The sequence below is a fragment of the Sus scrofa genome, chromosome X (genome assembly GCF_000003025.6).
Source record: "Sus scrofa isolate TJ Tabasco breed Duroc chromosome X, Sscrofa11.1, whole genome shotgun sequence".
NCBI lineage: Eukaryota > Metazoa > Chordata > Mammalia > Artiodactyla > Suidae > Sus > Sus scrofa.
The window spans coordinates 69372615-69391211 of record NC_010461.5 but is presented as its reverse complement, the minus strand read 5'-3'; the positions used below and the strand labels follow the sequence as shown (position 1 = coordinate 69391211).

At 35.5% G+C, this 18597-nt stretch overlaps 1 protein-coding gene across 4 annotated transcripts in view; it reads right to left on the bottom strand.

Moving 5' to 3' along the window:
* DACH2 (dachshund family transcription factor 2) overlaps positions 1–18597 on the bottom strand; it is a 561187-nt gene that overhangs the window by 307406 nt on the left and 235184 nt on the right. For all 4 annotated transcript variants that reach the window (XM_021079680.1, XM_021079681.1, XM_021079682.1 and 1 more), the window contains one exon: positions 10395–10507. In XM_021079680.1, coding sequence (XP_020935339.1) covers positions 10395–10507 — 113 coding nt within the window. The remainder of the gene's footprint in view (positions 1–10394; positions 10508–18597) is intronic.

The window sequence follows — 18597 nt, the reverse complement described above, 5'->3', positions numbered from 1 at the left end:
ACATTATACACCATGACCAGGTTGGGTTCATCCCAGGTTCACAAGGATGCTTCAACATACGCAAATCCATCAGCATCATACACCACATTCACAAAAAAAAAGTCAAAAATCATATGATCATCTCAATAGACACAGAAAAAGCATTTGACAAAGTCCAACATCCATTCATGATCAAGACCCTCGCCAAAGTGAATACAGAGGGAACATTCCTGAATATCATCAAAGCCATTTATGATAAACCTACACCAAATATAATCCTCAATGGGGAAAAACTGAAAGCCTTCTCACTCAAATCTGGAACAAGACAGGGATGCCCACTCTCACCACTGCTCTTCAACATAGTTTTGGAAGTCCTAGCCACAGCAATTAGACACACAAAAGAAATAAAAGGCATCCATATAGGAAGAGAAGAGATCAAACTGTCACTGTATGCAGATGACATGATACTATACCTAGAAAACCCTAAGGACTCAACCCCAAAACGACTTGAACTGATTAATAAATTCAGCACAGTAGCAGGATATAAGATTAACATTCAGAAGTCAGTGGCATTTCTGTATACCAGCAATGAAATATTAGAAAAGGAATACAAAAATATGATACCTTTTAAAATTGTACCTCACAAAATCAAATACCTCGGAATACACCTGACCAAGGAGGTAAAGGACCTATATGCCGAGAACTATAAAACTTTCATCAAAGAAATCAAAGAAGATGTAAAGAAATGAAAAGATATTCCATGTTCCTGGATTGGGAAAATCAATATTGTAAAAATGGCCATACTACCCAAAGCAATCTACAGATTCAATGCAATCCCTATCAAATTACCCAGGACATTTTTCACAGAACTAGAACAAACAATCCAAACATTTATATGGAACAACAAAAGACCCAGAATCGCCAAAGCAATCCTGAGAAACAAAAACCAAGCAGGAGGCATAACTCTCCCAGACTTCAAGAAATACTACAAAGCCACAGTCATCAAAACAGTGTGGTATTGGTACCAAAACAGACAGACAGACCAATGGAACAGATTAGAGAACACGGAAATAAACCCAGACACCTATGGTCAATTAGTCTTTGACAAGGGAGGCAAGACATAAAATGGGAAAAAGAAAGTCTATTCAGCAAGCATTGCTGGGAAACCTGGACAGCAGCATGCAAAGCAATGAAACTACAACACACCCTCACACCATGCACAAAAATACACTCCAAATGGCTGAAAGACTTAAATATATGACAGGACACCATCAAACTCCGAGAAGAAAACATAGGCAAAACACTCTCTGACATCAACATCATGAATATTTTCTCAGGTCAGTCTCCCAAAGCAATAGAAACTAGAGCAAAAATAAACCCATGGGACCTCATCAAACTGAAAAGCTTTTGCACAGCAAAGGAAACCCAAAAGAAAACAAAAAGACAACTTACAGAATGGGAGAAAATCGTTTCAAATGATGCAACCGACAAGGGCTTAATCTCTAGAATATATAAACAACTTATACAACCCAACAGCAAAAAAACCAATCAATCAATGGAAAAATGGGCAAAAGACCTGAATAGACATTTCTCCAAAGAAGATATACAGATGGCCAACAAACACATGAAAAAATGCTCAACATCGCTGGTTATAAGAGAAATGCAAATCAAAACTACCATGAGATACCACCTCACACCAGTCAGAATGGCCATCATTCATAAATCCACAAATAACAAGTGCTGGAGGGGCTGTGGAGAAAAGGGAACCCTCCTGCACTGTTGGTGGGAATGTCAACTGGTACAGCCACTATGGAGAACAGTCTGGAGATACCTTAGAAATCTATACCTAGAACTTCCATATGACCCCGCAGTCCCACTCTTGGGCATCTATCCGGACAAAACTCTACTTAAAAGAGACACATGCACCCGCATGTTCATTGCAGCACTATTCTCAATAGCCAGGACATGGAAACAACCCAAATGTCCATCGACAGATGCTTGGATTCAGAAGGGGTGGTATATATACACAATGGAATACTACTCAGCCATAAAAAAGAATGACATAATGCCATTTGCAGCAACATGGATGAAACTAGAGACTCTCATACTGAGTGAAATGAGCCAGAAAGATGAAGACAAATACCATATGATATCACTTATAACTGGAATCTAATATCCAGCACAAACGAACATCTCCTCAGAAAAGAAAATCATGGACTTGGAGAAGAGACTTGTGGCTGCCTGATGGGAGGGGGAGGGAGTGGGAGGGATCGGGAGCTTGGGCTTATCAGACACAACTTAGAAGAGATTTACAAGGAGATCCTGCTGAATAGCATTGAGAACTTTGTCTAGATACTCATGTTGCAACAGAACAAAGGGTGGGGGAAAAACTGTAATTGTAATGTATACATGTAAGGATAACCTGACCCCCTTGCTGTACAGTGGGAAAATAAAAATATTATTAAAAAAAGGAAAAAAAGACATGTTACAATCAAGTTATTAATAAAATTTAAGTATCATCAAGAAAAAAAAAAAGAAAAATTTCAAGTCCTAGACTTTTGGAGTTACTGGCAAATAGCCAAAACCTCTAATGTTAAATCTTCGAATGACAAGAGAGTGCTGTGATACGTACTTTTTAGGTTTCTTATAACCATGAGAAAATGTAACATAGGCAAAGAGTTGGAACATGGCATGATCAATAAATATGAGACCCCTTCCTTCCAAAATGTTTGTTTAGATGAATAAATGAATTTGGTTAGAGAATCACTTCTTTTTTAGGTGGAAGTACGATAGCTATGTGTCATTTTTAGACAATTTTTCCCTAGAATTCTCCAGGCCCATCCCCTTTTGGAAAATATTAGCTGAGTCAATACATTGGTTCCATGACCATAAAATAAGTCTGTTGTTGTTGTTATTGTTTTTGGTGTTTTGTTTTGTTTTGTTTCCCATGCCAATGGCATGTGGAATTTCCCAGGCCAGGGATCAAACCTGAGCTACAAAAGTGACCCAAGCCACCATAGTGACAAGGCTGGATGCTTAACCCATTGCACTATAAGGGAACACCAGGAAATCTTACTTTTATTGGTTTTTTTTTTTTTGGCTTCTTAGGACCACACCTGAGGCACATGGAGGTTCCCAGGCTAGGGGTCGAATCGGAGCTGTGGCTGCTGACCTACACCACAGCCACAGCAACACCAGATCAGAGCTGCATCTACAACCTATACCACAGTTCAGAGCAATGCCAGATCCTTAACCCACTGAGCAAGGCCATGGATTAAACCTGCATCCTCATGGATGCTAGTCAGATTTGTTTCCTCTGAGCCACAAAAGGGACTCCTGAAGTCTTATTTTTAAATGCATTTTGGTTAAAAAAATATTTCAATGTAGTTTTTCAAGATGCATCACAGAAATCTCAAAGTTAAATTTAAAATAAGAAAGAAAAGTTAAGAGACTCAATAATCACATATTGACTTTGCTATTGTTGTAGTGGGAGTTCACAGAGCAAGAAAGACAAAAAGAAGTTGTCTATAACAACTCATGTGTATCCCACAATTCCTTTCACATACATATAAATTAAATAAAGCATTAAAAATTTTAAAAAAGAGCAAAATAACAAGGAATAAGTCTAGGTAAGAAGGAAAAGACCTGTACTCAGAAAACTATAAAACACTGACAAACAATTTTTTTTTTGGCCATGCCCACAGCATGCATAAGTTCTTGGGCCAATGATCAAACCCATGCCATAGCAGTGACCATGGCCATAGCAGTCACAATGCCAGATTCTTAACCACTAGGCCACCAGGGAATTCCACTGATGAACAAATCTGAAGATGACACAAACAGATGGAAAGATATACCATGTTCATGGACTGGAAGAATTAATATTGTTTAAATGAAGATACTAACCAAGGAAATCTACATATTCAATGCAATCCCTACCAAAATACTGATGAAATTTTTCACAGAAGTAAAATAAGTAATTCTAAAACTTGTATGAAAACACAAACAACCTCCAAATACCCAAACCAATACTGAGAAAAAAAAGTACAAAGCTGGACATATCACACTCCCTGATTTCAAACTATACTACAAAACTATAATAACCTAAGCCATATGTATTGGCACAAATGCAGATACATAGATCAAAGGTACAGAATAAAGAGATCAGAAATAAGCCCATACACTTATGATCAATTAATCTACACCAAAAAGTTAAGACTATACAATGGAAAAAAAGATAGCCTCTTCAACAAATTGTGTTGGGAAACTGAACAGCTACTTGCAAAGGAATCAAACTAGGCTACTCTCACATCATGCACAAAAATAAATTCAAAATGAATTAAAAAATAAATGTAGGACCCAATACCATAAAACTAGAAGAAAGCAAAGTCAGTACACACTTTGACATTGGTTTTAATGATATTTTTTTAGATATGTCTCCTAGAGCAAGCAAAAATAAACAAATGGGACTACATCAAACTAAAAAGCTTTTGTACAGTAAAGGAAACTACCAACAAAACATAAAGGCCACCTCTGAATGAGAAAACATATTTTTAAATGATATATCTAATAAGGTGTTAAAATCTGAAATATGCAAAGAACTCAAAATTCAGCATCAAAAAAACTCAATTAATAAGTAGCAGAAGATCTGAATAGACATTTTCCAAAGAAGAAATACAAATTGCCAACAGGCACATAAAAAGAAGCTCAACATCACTACTCATCAGGCAAATGCAAATCAAAACCACAGTCAGATACTGTCTCACATCTGTCAGAATGGTTACTACGAAAAAGACAACAAATAACAAGTATTGACAAGGATGTGGAGAAAAGCAAATCCTTGTGCACTACTGGTGGGAATGTAATTGGTGTAACCATTATGGAAAACAGCACAGAGGTTCTGATTAAAACTAGAACTACCATACAATCCAGCAATTCCACTCCTGGGTATTTAATCCAAAGAAAACAAAAACACTAATTTGAGAAGATATCTATACCCCTATGTTCACTGCAGCATTATTTACAATAGCTAAGATAAAAACTTTGGCTCCTATTAGGACAATGGTTCTTCCAGAGCACACAAGAAATTTTACAAATGCAATGACATAAAAGTAGTTAACATTCATGTGACAAGAAGCATGCTTTACACAATATTACTCATTGAAAATGTCAACAATAGTCATGGAAACAGAAATGTTTTAAGTCAACCAAAAAAAGGTTGGTTTGTTTTTTTCTAGATAGATCTCTCCTGTTTTACACTCTCAGAGGAAAGGTCTAGCATCCCATCTGTCCTCCTTATGACCACCTTTTAGCATCCAAACTAAGTAAGAATAAAAAGTGTATCTTGAAGAAGGAAGGGTGCTTAATCCAATCATGTGATCAGGGCAATTGGCATTATACCATGTCATGAAGTTGACATCATACTGCCAAGACTTGGCAGGATCTCTTTATGGCTCTGCCAATCCTGAGTTAATTGCTGCAGCTATTACTGGATTCGATATTCACAGGCTCAGTTTTCTAGGGACTTGCATGGCAGCTAAAATTCCTAAAAATATTTTGCCACAATAATGCTCAAAGGGAAAAACAGCTGAAGAATCTATTACTTTTCAAAGAATGAACACTATAGGAATTTCATTAGAAGCACTTTATTACTTCTTGTAAGCTGTCAGTTTAAATCTCTCTCAGGCCAAATTCCACATCTCAGGCCAAATTCCACATCTGTCCACATAAGTTGAGGAAAGGGGAATAGTCATCTTTTGGGAAATTCAAAGGCACACACAACTAATCCATCCTTTCAGTGTGATCCAGAGATATTCGTAGATCTGCAGAGCTGCAGAGAAAGATGGGAATAACAGTCCCTCTATAACCCACAATATTTTAGAGAAAATACCAGGTAATAGGATTATTATATATTAAAGAGCTATTAGGAAATTAAGATACTTATGGTATAATAGAAGCAGACAGAAACGAGATGGGAACATCCGCAGTTCAATATATAAAGGCAAAGTACAATTAAACTTCATCATTTTGTAATAACTCAATAAAAAGTTGCATAGAATTTGAGAAAACTCTGACTCACAAAATTAATCTTATTTTAATGTGTTGTAATGTTTTTTCATATTGTTTAGTGCAGGACAGATGTTCAAGAAACACTATACATTAAATGAATAGAATGAATTTATGTATATATTTATAGATATATGTCAGTCAATGATAGATAGGAAGATAGAGACAGGTAACTATATCTCTCAGTCTGCAGTTACATAGATAAAAATCTCTAAATGAATATCAAGTAATATTGTCAAGAATAGCTCCTATGGGTCCTATCTTAGTGAAAAAAGACATCATCAGTAATTAGTATGTTAATTAATTATGTGGAAATAAATATTTTGAAGTAATTTTTTATAACATAAGTATATTTAAACTTCCTAAGAATTTTAATGATCCTACACTCATGCATACATTCAGACTCATACCCCCCACACACGCATGCACACACACATTTGATTTATACTTTTAATTTGCTAAATAATATATGTTTACTAATACCAGAAACTTTAGTATAGCAACTCTCTGAATTCTCTCAAAGACTGAATTAGTGGAGTTTGAATGAATCAGGGTTCCGTTATATAGGAGAAATATAACCAAGAGGAAAATAAGGATCTTTGAAACAAAAAAAAATACAAATCAAAAAAGGTAATAAAATTACATGAAAATATAAATTTTAAAAATTACTCATGCTAAAGAGATAAGACAGTATGGCATACCTGACATTATTCTGCATTTTAAGAATTTACATATCAAACTATATGAATAGAGAGCTCTTCCTAAATCTAAAGATGATGACTTTATCATTTCTAAACTTTTTCACTTGCATTTTTTGCTTGCAACTATTGGGGGGAAAAGAACAATTTTTAAAAATTACTTTAGGCAAAAATAATACACAAAAAATCACTATATTTAAAAACAGACATCATGATCATTATATTTTGTTAGCCTTAGACTCCATTTTCAAATTATAAATGCAAGGAAATTATATAAACAAATGGACAATGTTTCATTTACTTAGGCAAATTCAGCAGGATTTAAAGGGACTTATCCAAACATAAGACAATGAAACAGAAGGTAGCAGCAAACTCTTATCAATAATCAATTTGTCAGTTGTGTGTAAAATTATGCGAAAGCTGTAAAACACTATCTCTTTCTTTCCCCCCCAAAAAATAAGACATGAGTACCTGAAACTGGAATGTATTGTAAAGCATTTCAATAATCATTTGGGGAAAAAAAGGATAATTCTCAATCCCTAAGAGACCATATTAAAAATATCACCTGGATTCTTCAAAAGTATATTTAAATAAAATTAATGAAAATTAAGTTTATAATGCATAGCAAATATAATGTCAAATAAGAAACTTGCTGATAGCTAAATCGAGAACCGACTCTTATCTCAACTATCTTTGCTAATGTAGGAGTGAAGTGGTGAGTCTATGCAAAATACTGAATAATCCCATAATTATTTCTACTTGGATTTACAGAACATTTTTCTACTTATATGACTATAGGAGATTAGGATATGCTTGGCTATGTAAGATAAATTAATGTGTGCTAAGAAGAGAAATTACCATAGAGCTATGCAGATTCCTCTTCCTTCCCCTTTAATGTTTTTTATACTCTGCCATTTAGACAGAAGGAAGCATCTAGCCTTTCCTTACTCAACTCCTTATCTATCTCTATTATCTCATTCTAGGCACAAGCAAAGGGTTATGAATTGAGAAGTTTTTATTTTTATTTTTTTCCTCAATTATTCATCATGATGGCAAATCCAAGTTGTAGGAGGTAATGCCAAGGCTCTAATTCAAGGAAGGGCGTTCCATTGTCTGGTAGGAGTTGAAGCATATATACCAAAATAATAAATAATAAATTCAGAGGAGATGAAAACTTCAAACTGGATTTTATCATGTACTATAAGACATCATGATGATGAAGAAAAAGTTTGGGCCCTGGACTTTAAAAGACCTGGGTTTGAAACTCAGTTCTGCCACTCAATTGTTTGTTATCTCAAGCAATTAATTTAAACTCACTGAGCCATTAATTGTATACTTGAAAAATGAAGACAAAATTCATAAGGCTACTATGAAGACTAAATGAAGTGTATATAAAACACTTAGCACTCATGCCCAGTACATACTAGAAAATATATATTACAGGTTTTCCTCAACAGATAAGGTACCAGAGTTTCCTCAAGAGTACATTAGCTTCAAGTCAGTTATAAAATCCTTTTTTTTTTCTTTAATCTACACAGAACACATCTTTCCCCAGGGTGCACATCTGATTATTTACATGGGACTATTTCTAAGAGCTGTTAATGCATTTTATAAGTCAAGAAATTGATTATCATTTATTGAGCACCAAGATAATGCATTTCAGGCACTGTTATCCCATCTATACTTATTTTTATGCACAGGGTTCTTATATCAGAATTTGTTTACAAATATTTCAGGTCTAAAAAAATCATTACCTAATGCCCTTTCTGGATTTTCTATCTCAGCTAATGACATAATCACCCAACTTATAACAAAGGCTAGACATAAATCATCCTAGACTTCATTCTCTTAATCTCAATTTTGATCAACTATCAAGTGTGATAATTCTAATTATGAAGCAACTCCGAACATCTTTTCCACTCTATTGAATTTTCCTTAGTTCAAGTCCTCAGTGTTTCTCCTTTCATTGATATTTACCCTTGACAGCAACTGTTTTTCAGAACATTTGCTCAGTTACTTGATAGTAGTTTCTTTCACCACAGCAGCTTTTTTTTATTTGAACAAAATCCTATGTGACATAGAATATGTAAAATTCTTAGGCAAAAGTGAGGAACCCAGAAATACTTCTCCAATTCCACGTCAGCTAGTGCAGAAAATCCTTGTAAGATACTTAGGAAAACCACTGGTCTGTACAGAAAATCCTGAACTGCTATAACATGATAAATAAAAAGTTAGCTTCACAAGCTGGTTTTTCCCACCCTTTCTACTCTAACTGTATCATCTATAAATCTCCCATCTTAAATTTCTGCTCTAGTCCTTTCTACATAATTGCTATTCCCCTTGGCATACTAGGTTCTTTCTCATCAGTGTGTATCTGTCTACATTCAGAAGAATGTTTTTCCTCTGATTCTCCATCTGTCCAACACTCAGTCTATAAGACATAGCTCACACCTCCATGAGCATGACCTGACTTAACAAATTTATTTAGTTGCTCACATCTCTATGATCTTACATCAAGCACCTTGCATGTGCTTGTTTTATAGTCTCTCTCATACTTTAATGCGATTACGAGTTTACATGACTTTCTCCCTAATTCTACTGTGATCAGGACTGCTATTAATATAATTTTGCATTACCTAGAACCTAATTCCCAAAACACATTGGGTGTTTTTTAAAATTTTTGCATCATTTAAGATATACAGATCTTATTGCAATTAAGTACATTTTCTACCACATAGTAGCTTTAAATATTTTTAAAAGTTCACTTAGGAAATTGCAAGCTTATTTTTACATGTTTTGCATGCTTGTATTTACTTTTTTAGAAAAGTAACTTTCGAAAAAGTTCAATATGAATTTAGGAGTCTGGTATTTTCAGGGGAGTATTGTTTAGCAAAGTGTTTGATGAAAAACACTGATTCATTATTTAAGACAGTGACTACTTGGGAATTCCCATTGTGGCTCGGCAGTAACAAACCCTACTAGTATTCATGAGGATGCAGGTTCAATCCCTGGCTCCGCTCATTGGGTTAAGAATCTGGCATTGCTGCAAGCTGTGGTGTAGGTCACAGACACAGCTCAGATCCTGCACTGCAGTAGCTGTGGCAGTAGGCTCCAATTTGACCTCTAGCTTGGGAACTTCATATGCCACAGGTACGGCCCTAAAAAGAAAAAAAAATGACAATGCCTACTTGCACCTTCCTCTTTTCTAATCATAAGGTGCTACCAGAGATGCTGCATATTTCTGCATTTTATCCAAGATTAATAACATGGAAAAGATGCATTTTGTTTTGAAAACAAAAAAATATTAATGAGATGTATTAGTAGGCAGGTATACTCCATGCTGCAGGAGGCTTTGAGACAATGCTAGTTTGGCCAGTCCCTCCCCCCACCCACTCTGCCCTTAAGACACAAAAAACACACATACATACACACAATACTGCCTTTAAATATAATTCCTAAAAAAAAAAATCACAATTTTTTTTAGGTCATGTCCATTTGATTTGAGTTGACGGAGTAAAAAAAATGTATTCATGAATACCCTAGTACAACTTGAAAAGCTCTGAAGGACAAGGCAGTTAGATCAATATTAGTTTATTTCAAATGCTGGGCAGTATGAAGAGACAAGGGTGATCATCAGGTGGATTTTATTACCTGTTGGAGTGATAAGTCCCGGTGATAAGAGGCCTGGGACTGAATGGGGCAGAAGGCGAGCATTGTCCTGCAACACTCCCAAAGAACGCTTAGGAGGCCTGCCAGGCCTTGAACTGTTGAAAAACAGACAAATATCAGGTTAAAATGCACTCTTCAGAAATATCATCACTTGCTACAGTCACCTAAATCTTTATAATTGCCAAGAGTGATGGAATTTTATATTAAAGGTTATTTTCATTGATTACTAAAAAAAAAAAACAATATTTTCCTTTCTGCTAAACTTCCCCACATAATTATGACAAACATTAAAATCGTAAATTCCATTTACAAGCCAGCACTTTGTAAAACCGCTTACCTGTTTGAGAAACCCGAAGTTACCCCCTGCTCTTAAAGCTACACTTGATTCCTGGTATTAATACATGTTACTGAGATCTGAGATACTGATTCTGCCCAGCATATAAGAGGTAATGGGTAAAAAGCTGATATGCAGAATAAGAACTGATGTTTATTATCATTTCCATGACTGCTGGGAGCCCACAAGGAACAAAGAACTCCCATCCTCAATAGTTTTCTTTTTTTCCTACCTATTATTTAAACCAGGTTGTATAACCAGGAGTGCACTCTCTTGGAGTGGCCATACTAACGAAACCTGCCACCTTTGCAATCCAGGCTATCTTTTCTCACAGACTGTTGTTTTTAACTGATGAGTTGAGGCTAAACTTATGACATTAACCTAACCTACTCTATTTGCACATTCTTCACCATGGTCTGAGAAGTTCAGGAATTGAAGTTGCAAATGTTAATCCTTAAAATAATGAAATAGAAAGTCAGTACCCGGCTGCCATCTTGTACCTTAATACAATCAGGGTACTAATACTTCATTTGGAAGCTGTTACCACAATGAAGAGTCTTATTTAGAAGTCATTGAACATTAGGATCAAGTCATTCTCAAGTCACACAATATATTTTAAATATTACTTTCTTAATGTTGCCTAAGATATTGCTGTTGCTTCCTAGTCGAAATGCAGTTTACCAAGCTGAATAATAGGGATTTTGTCAAAATACTGCAAAATACTATATTAAATAACCCAAGCCACAAAAATAATGAGGTTCAGATACAGAACGTTTCCAAAAATGACTTTTTGTTCACAAAGAAATTTAAGTTAAACCTCACTCTATCAAACTTTGCAGTAGCAAAGTGCTCCATCAATGTAAGACAAACTCTGCTTTTAAATGAAGACAACTTCTAGCAACCTTACACAGAGGTATCATTACCCAGTTCATTTTTCATACCCTGTGCTGGTGTTATTTTCTTTCACTGTACATCAATATTGTATATCAATCTAGCATGAAAGATTCTTTTTTTCTCATTTAATGTTTTATAAACTGACTCTCCTCTCCCTCTTTCTACTCAATTTCAGACTATAATTTATTTAATTCAGTGTTATTATCCTGTTTGCCCTTTCTCTGTTTTATGGCTTCCTAGCTCTTTTAAGGAATGGCATTAAGAAAAATATGCCATTTACTTAAAATGCCCTAAAGGATCCCAAGATCACTAAACAATGTTCATCAGGTTATATCCAGTCATTAGAAGAAGGTACATTATTTTGCTGAATAATCTTCAACAAATATATATTTTTTAAGTGCGTCTTTGGGTCTATTTGTCAGAATTTGAGCCTACTAACTTTATTCAAGACTACCTGATTACTCTGTACATTTTCCAGCATAAACATTTCAGTGCTATCTTTTTGCTTGCACTTTCAGACAGGCTGTCTCCAGAAGAAAGCAGCCTTTACTTCCATGACCTGGTATACTTTGGAAGCTATAGGGTTTAAATAGTTCTGTTCCAAATTTTTGGCTCAATCCAACAATTTGATGTAGCTCTTTTCTATTAAACTGACTCAGGCTTGGGAATCATTAGATTACAGGCTTCATAGTCTGGTGGTTCTACCTTAAATTTGAAGATTTGAAAAATTTGGTCAGATTTCCCACCATCTGAGCTCTATGGAGGAATTCATGGGTAATGTCACAAATGGCTTGGTAGTATTTAGTACATATGCTATAAACCAAGATCACTTTCTCTATCCTAACAGTTTTTCAGTTTGTAATTTTATGATGTTGGTATGATTAATTGTGAGACTCCCCAGCTAAAATGTAAGGCCAGAAGGGGTATAACCGAGCAGGACCCTGTGGACTCCTGGGCGCAAAAGCTTTTTCTTCATTCCCCAATAAAAAATGGGGGGCACAGAAAAGATTTTGTGCCCAGGAGCTCCATAAGGCCCTGCTCAGTTACAGGGGCTGGTAGTGGATAATTAAATCAGTTAATGAATAATGACAGAAAATATTACTTCACCATTGCTATTTTCCAAATATTCTTAGATTGCTCTATTCTTGACCATATGAATATAAAGCCAGTTACATCACTTAATTATCAGGTAATTGCTTTTAAACCTTGGACTCCACAACAATTGTAAGAGCTTTAAATTATGATCCAATCCACTCCGACTATTTACAAAGTTAAAGAAGGATAAATGCCACTGTCTTAGCTCTGAAAGGCCCTACAAGCTTCAAGATCCATTCGAGGACTAAAGGTCCCTAGAGTTATATACATGTAATGACAGAACTCAATCAATTGAATGTACTTATTCAATCATCCAATAAACAAACATGTAAGAAGTGCCCATTCAGTGTGCATCTGTCATTGAAACTACTTATCAGGGTCACAGAGGTTAAAATGTAAGCTTGACAAGGGCAAGGGTTTTGGGTTTTTTTGTTCATTGATATATTGTGAGAACCTAGAACTCCTTCTGCTTTTGAGGAGTCCTAGGTCTAGTGATAGCTATGTATATTTTGCCTGTTATTTAAAATTTATGATTAATATTTTAGTGAGTATGATTGTGTGATACAGCCTTCCAAACTTGTTTAAACTTCTCAGAAAGCAAAATCATATTCAGATGCTATTTTTTATATTCATGGAAAGAAGACTTGGGCCCCTAGAATAAAATAATTAGAATCAAGTTTATGAAAGTGATTTAAAATCAATATACCTCCATATTGACATAAAATAGATTTATTCTTACTTTTAGACCTAATGATCTTCTGTAGTAAGACATTCCTAGCACTAAAGTTCATGCATTTCTTTTCAAAGAACACGAGCCTGACAACATGAGGAAAGACTGGAGGATTCCTTCTGTAGAAACTTGGGAAAGATCATCTGTGATAGATGATCTTGCCATACTTTTTATCTTTAAGAACTTTATGAGCATCAGACAGATATTTAAATATTAATAAAGACAAATAAACATGTGGTGATTTAACTAAAATGCTATTATTTGGATAACAATTTAATTTTTTTGAAATTTTATTTTTATTTTTTTACAGAATAAAATATATATATTTAAACACAATTACATTCACACAGATTATTATATCATGGATCTTAAGAAACAGATTAAGTGACTCCCTCTAGAAAAGTGGAATGGAAAATATGCTGAGACAAATAGGAAATTTATTCTATACTTTATCCCATTTTGTATGGCTTTCATCTCTACTATTTAGTATTATCTATTACATTTCAATTTTTCTTTAAAATTAGCATTATATTAAAATTGTGTATATTATGCAACTAAAATTTATAAAGAAGAAAGCCTTATATACAATTAAATATTTTATATAGCATAATATAAAGAATAACTTAACTGGTAAGAATAACAAAAATAATACACCCTCTGAAAATAAGTAAAATATAAAATGCATAAATTGGTTAAAAAACAGTGTAACTATATAAATATGTCCTCACAATTTGTTACATCTTATTAATTCTTCAATATAGGCATTATACCACTCTAGGTGATGTGATAAACAAGACATAGACTTTACATTGTACCATGGAGAGAAATGGTTACTAATAATACAATTGTTGAACTGTATTATTTAATTGTACAGTGGCATTATTTAACTATAATTATCATACATTCTTTGATGGAGAGGAAACCAGAATCAGATGTAAGAAGACTTCAGCATTCCAAGAATGATGTCAAATGACCCCCTTCATGGTGGATTATGCACTTATTTACTATGAGATATATTTCTTCTCCAGAGATTCCTTGTTTGTGTATCAATTGTAGATTTTTGGTTTGCAGTTATTCTAAAGTTTTGATATAAGAGTCTATATGTATATGAGATTGTTTTAAGTTGTTGGTCTCTTAATTGCAAGTTCATCTCCAGTGTCCTGCACTTGTACCCACCTCTTCTCATGATTTCTGATTTTGGTGGTATAATTGTGCATGGATGATTTCCTATCTTTACTGTATATATACCTTTACTGGTGAGCCTTGTCATTTGTGGCATTTTTGTTTCCTGTTGCTGTCTTTTCTTTTCTGACTAGAGAAGTTCCTTTAGTATTTGTTGTAAGGCTGGTTTAGTGTTGCTGAATTCTCTCAGCTTTTGCTTATCTGTGAAGGTTTTGATTTCTCCTTCAAATCTGAAGGAGAGCCTTGCTGGGTAGAATAATCTTGGTTGGTGGTTTTTTTCTTTCATCACGTTAAGCATATGGTGCCATTCCCTTCTGGCCTGCAGAGTTTCTGCTAAAAAATCTGCCCATAACCTTACTGGGGTTCCCTTGTATATTACTTGTTTCTTTTCCCTAGCTGCTTTCAAGATTTTCTCTTTGCCTTCAATTTTGGTTAGTTTGATTAATATGTGTCTCAGTGTATTCCTCCTTGGGTTTATTTTATATGGTAGTTATTGTGCTTCCTGGATTTGAGTGAGTGATTCCTTTCCTACGTTAGGGAAGTTTTTGGCTATTATCTCTTGGAATATTTTTTCTGTCCCTTTCTCTCCCTCTTCTCCTTCTGGCACCCCATAACACCGATGTTGGCGCGTTTAATGTTGTCTCAGAGTTCTCTGAGACTCTCTTCATTTCTCTTCAATCTTTTTTCTCTTTTCTGTTCTTCATCCCTAATTTCCACTAATCTGTCCTCCACCTCGCTTATTCGTTCTTCTACCTCCTGTATTCTGCTGTTGGCTGCTTCTACTGATTTTTTTATTTCAGTTATTGTATTTTGCATCTCTTCTTGTTTAAGTTTGATATCTTGTATCTCTTTGCTCAGTGTTTCCTGTAAGTTAGCCATCTTTGCCTCCAGTTTACTTCCAATGCATCATCTTCAGCATCAACAGTCTAACGTCTTTTTCCTGGAGGCTGAGAATCTCCTCACCGCTTAGGTGATTTTCTGGGGTTTTTCCTTTCTCCCTCATCTGAATTATAGTTCTCTGCCTTTTCATTTTTATAGGTTTTTGGTGTGGTGACCTTTTTCCAGACAGTAGAGTTGTAGCCTCTCTTACTTCTGGTTTCCGCCCCTCTTGTGGCTGGAATTGGCATGGGGGTTGCTGTAGGTTTCCTGATTGGAGGGACTGGTGCCTGCCCACTGGTAGGTGAGGCTGATTCCTATCCCTCTGGTGGGTGGGGCTTAGTCTCTGGATGGGATTAGAGGCAGCTGTGTGCCTGAGGGGTCTTTAGTAGCCTGTTTACTGAGGGGCAGGGCTGTGATCCCACCCGGATTGTTGTTGCCCTGGGGCTTCTCAGGGCTGACTGACAGGTGGAGCCAGATTTTCCCAAAATGGCCACCTCCAGAGAAAGGCATGCTGCTGAATATTCCTGAGAGCTTTGCTTTCAATGTCCTTCCCTCACAACAAGCCACATTCACCCCTGTTTTCCTAGGATGTCCTCCATGAACTGCAGCCAGGTTTGACCCAGATTCCTATGGAGACCTCACTCTGCCCAGGGACCCAGTGCACGTGAAAGTCTGTGTGCACCTTTTAAGAATGGGGTCTCCATTTCCCCCAGTCCCATGGAGCCCCTGTACACAAGCCCCACTGGCCTTCTATGTCAGATGCTCCAGGGGCTCTTTCTCCCAGTGCCAGATCCCCACACGTGAGGCTTTGATGTGGGGCTCAGAACTCTCACTCCTGTAGGTGAGTCTCTATGAACCAGTTAGTTTCCAGTCTGTGGAGTTTCCCACCCTGGAGGTATGGGGTTGTTTATATCATGAAATCGCCCCTCCTACCTGTGGATGTGGCCTCCTCTTTTTCTTCTGAAGTAGGATTTCTTTTTTAAGGTTTCCAGTCCATTGGATAACAATTTAATCAGCATAGGTTGAAAGGTCCATCATTGCAGCATCCTGTTTCTGCTAAAATATTGACTGCATTACTAATTTCAGTAATGCATTGTTCTACAGGGCACAAATAACCATGTAATTACTCTTTAATTGAATGATAATTGCTTGTTGGTTATTATTAGTTTTCAGTCTAATTACAAGGTTATTTGTACTCTATAAAATAAAAATAGGCCCTTTTTAAAGTCCCCATCCAAATGCTTCAGTGGATTTATCACCCATGAACACCATAAACAAAAGTTTATGGTACAAGGCAAACAACCCCCCAAAATATCAAAACGTTTATTAACTAGCTCAGATAAATCTTTGAGAGTATCAGCTTTATAAAATCAACATGAGGTGTAATGTTTATAGGTGGTTTGAAAGGAAATTATATCAAAGAATCATGATTACCTCTGGATCCACGTCATCCTATAACAATTTATCTTAATATGTATTTTACCCTTTGCTCTCCAAACTTCTTTAGAAGAAATGAAATAGTAACTCAGCTTCTTGAGATTGAAGAATAAGCCAAACTGAAATATGCATCAACAATATTTCACTTTTCTGCAGTTGAAGTGGATTACCATCAGAGTGTTTCCACGAAGTTTATAAATTTTGTAGCATTGACAGGTTCCTAAGAAAGAAAGTCAGTAGGACTTCTGGTGTCAAAAAATATGACAATTTCTGTATATATCCATTCCTAGTTGTAATAAAGTAGCTGGTACTTTGCTCATTAAGATTATTAAATTTCACTGTTGGAGTTATTTTTATGTTGTATCATCAGCCACTTGTATATGAATCAAGGAGTAAGCAATCGAGTAAGGTGAATAATTTTGTAATTTCAAAAAATAACTCTTTAATAAATTAATTAGTGATTTCATGGGCTTTCAAGATACTTAATATAAATCATATGGCCAGTACATGATTTAGTGAAGAATCTCAAACCACATTATCCTCTTCAATTAAAACTTAGTTTACTACTCTTTAAAGAAACACTCATAACATCCTGGGATAAAATGAGCAAATTTCTGAGAATATAGTGGCAGTTAAGTGTAGTATTAGCAGAAAGTTGTAAAGATCGCTGCAATTGGATTCCTGAAGTAGAAGCTGTTCACCATGACCAAGGGCTCACTTTTCAAAGCCATCACTGATATTTAAAATATCTTAGGATATTCTCTGAATGTGTTGTTTTTTTCAGTTACATTAGAAGCCAAGAAAACCAAGAATGGCATTAGCTTTGAAGGTGTTGTTTACCTGACTGTGAGAGTCTGCTCTGACTTTCAATGTACTTGTTAAATTAGGTAAGAATTTTTTTGTCAGAACAGTAAAATTTGTAATTACATCATGGATTAATAATAATCTCTTAGGTTTGACATTTATTACAACATTTCAAGGATGCCAATGGTAGTTAAACTCTAACTGACCTTTCAGTGTTTATGAAGAGAAGCAAACTCTGACCTCACAGAAACCTAAATCCATCTTCTCTCAGTGTTGGCAAACTAATCACTTGTCTAACTATTGCACACTGGATTGTATTCCCAACCAGATCAAAGGCAGCAGCAACCAATTCAGCACCCCAGAAAAAGTCATCCATGCAAAATGGGCAATTAACATTAATCATATATGAAATTGTTCAAGCTGATGACTGGAACTTGGTCACTATGGTAACTCTCATAAAATGGTGCTTATGTTAAACTGGGTGTCAATCAGCTCTTGGTTCATGGGAACTTAAAGTGTGGCTCATCATGTCTCTAGGAGCTATAAACACAAGGAAGCAAAAAAAAAAAAAACCACCAGAAGCAAGATTATTTATATTCCATTACCATTTACTCCCTTTCTCAGTTCTTATAGGCATATCCAAAACTTAAATTTGAATATATCAAAAGCATTAATACCAGCATTCCATTAGAGTTAGGGAGGTTAAGGAATTATCTTTAACATAAGGGTGTTCAGGGGATGAGGGAAAACCTCCCTTGTTAGGGTTATGCATTACAATACCAAGGATCAGGCAGAATAATTCATGTTTAGCACTAATCTTATAATTGTAG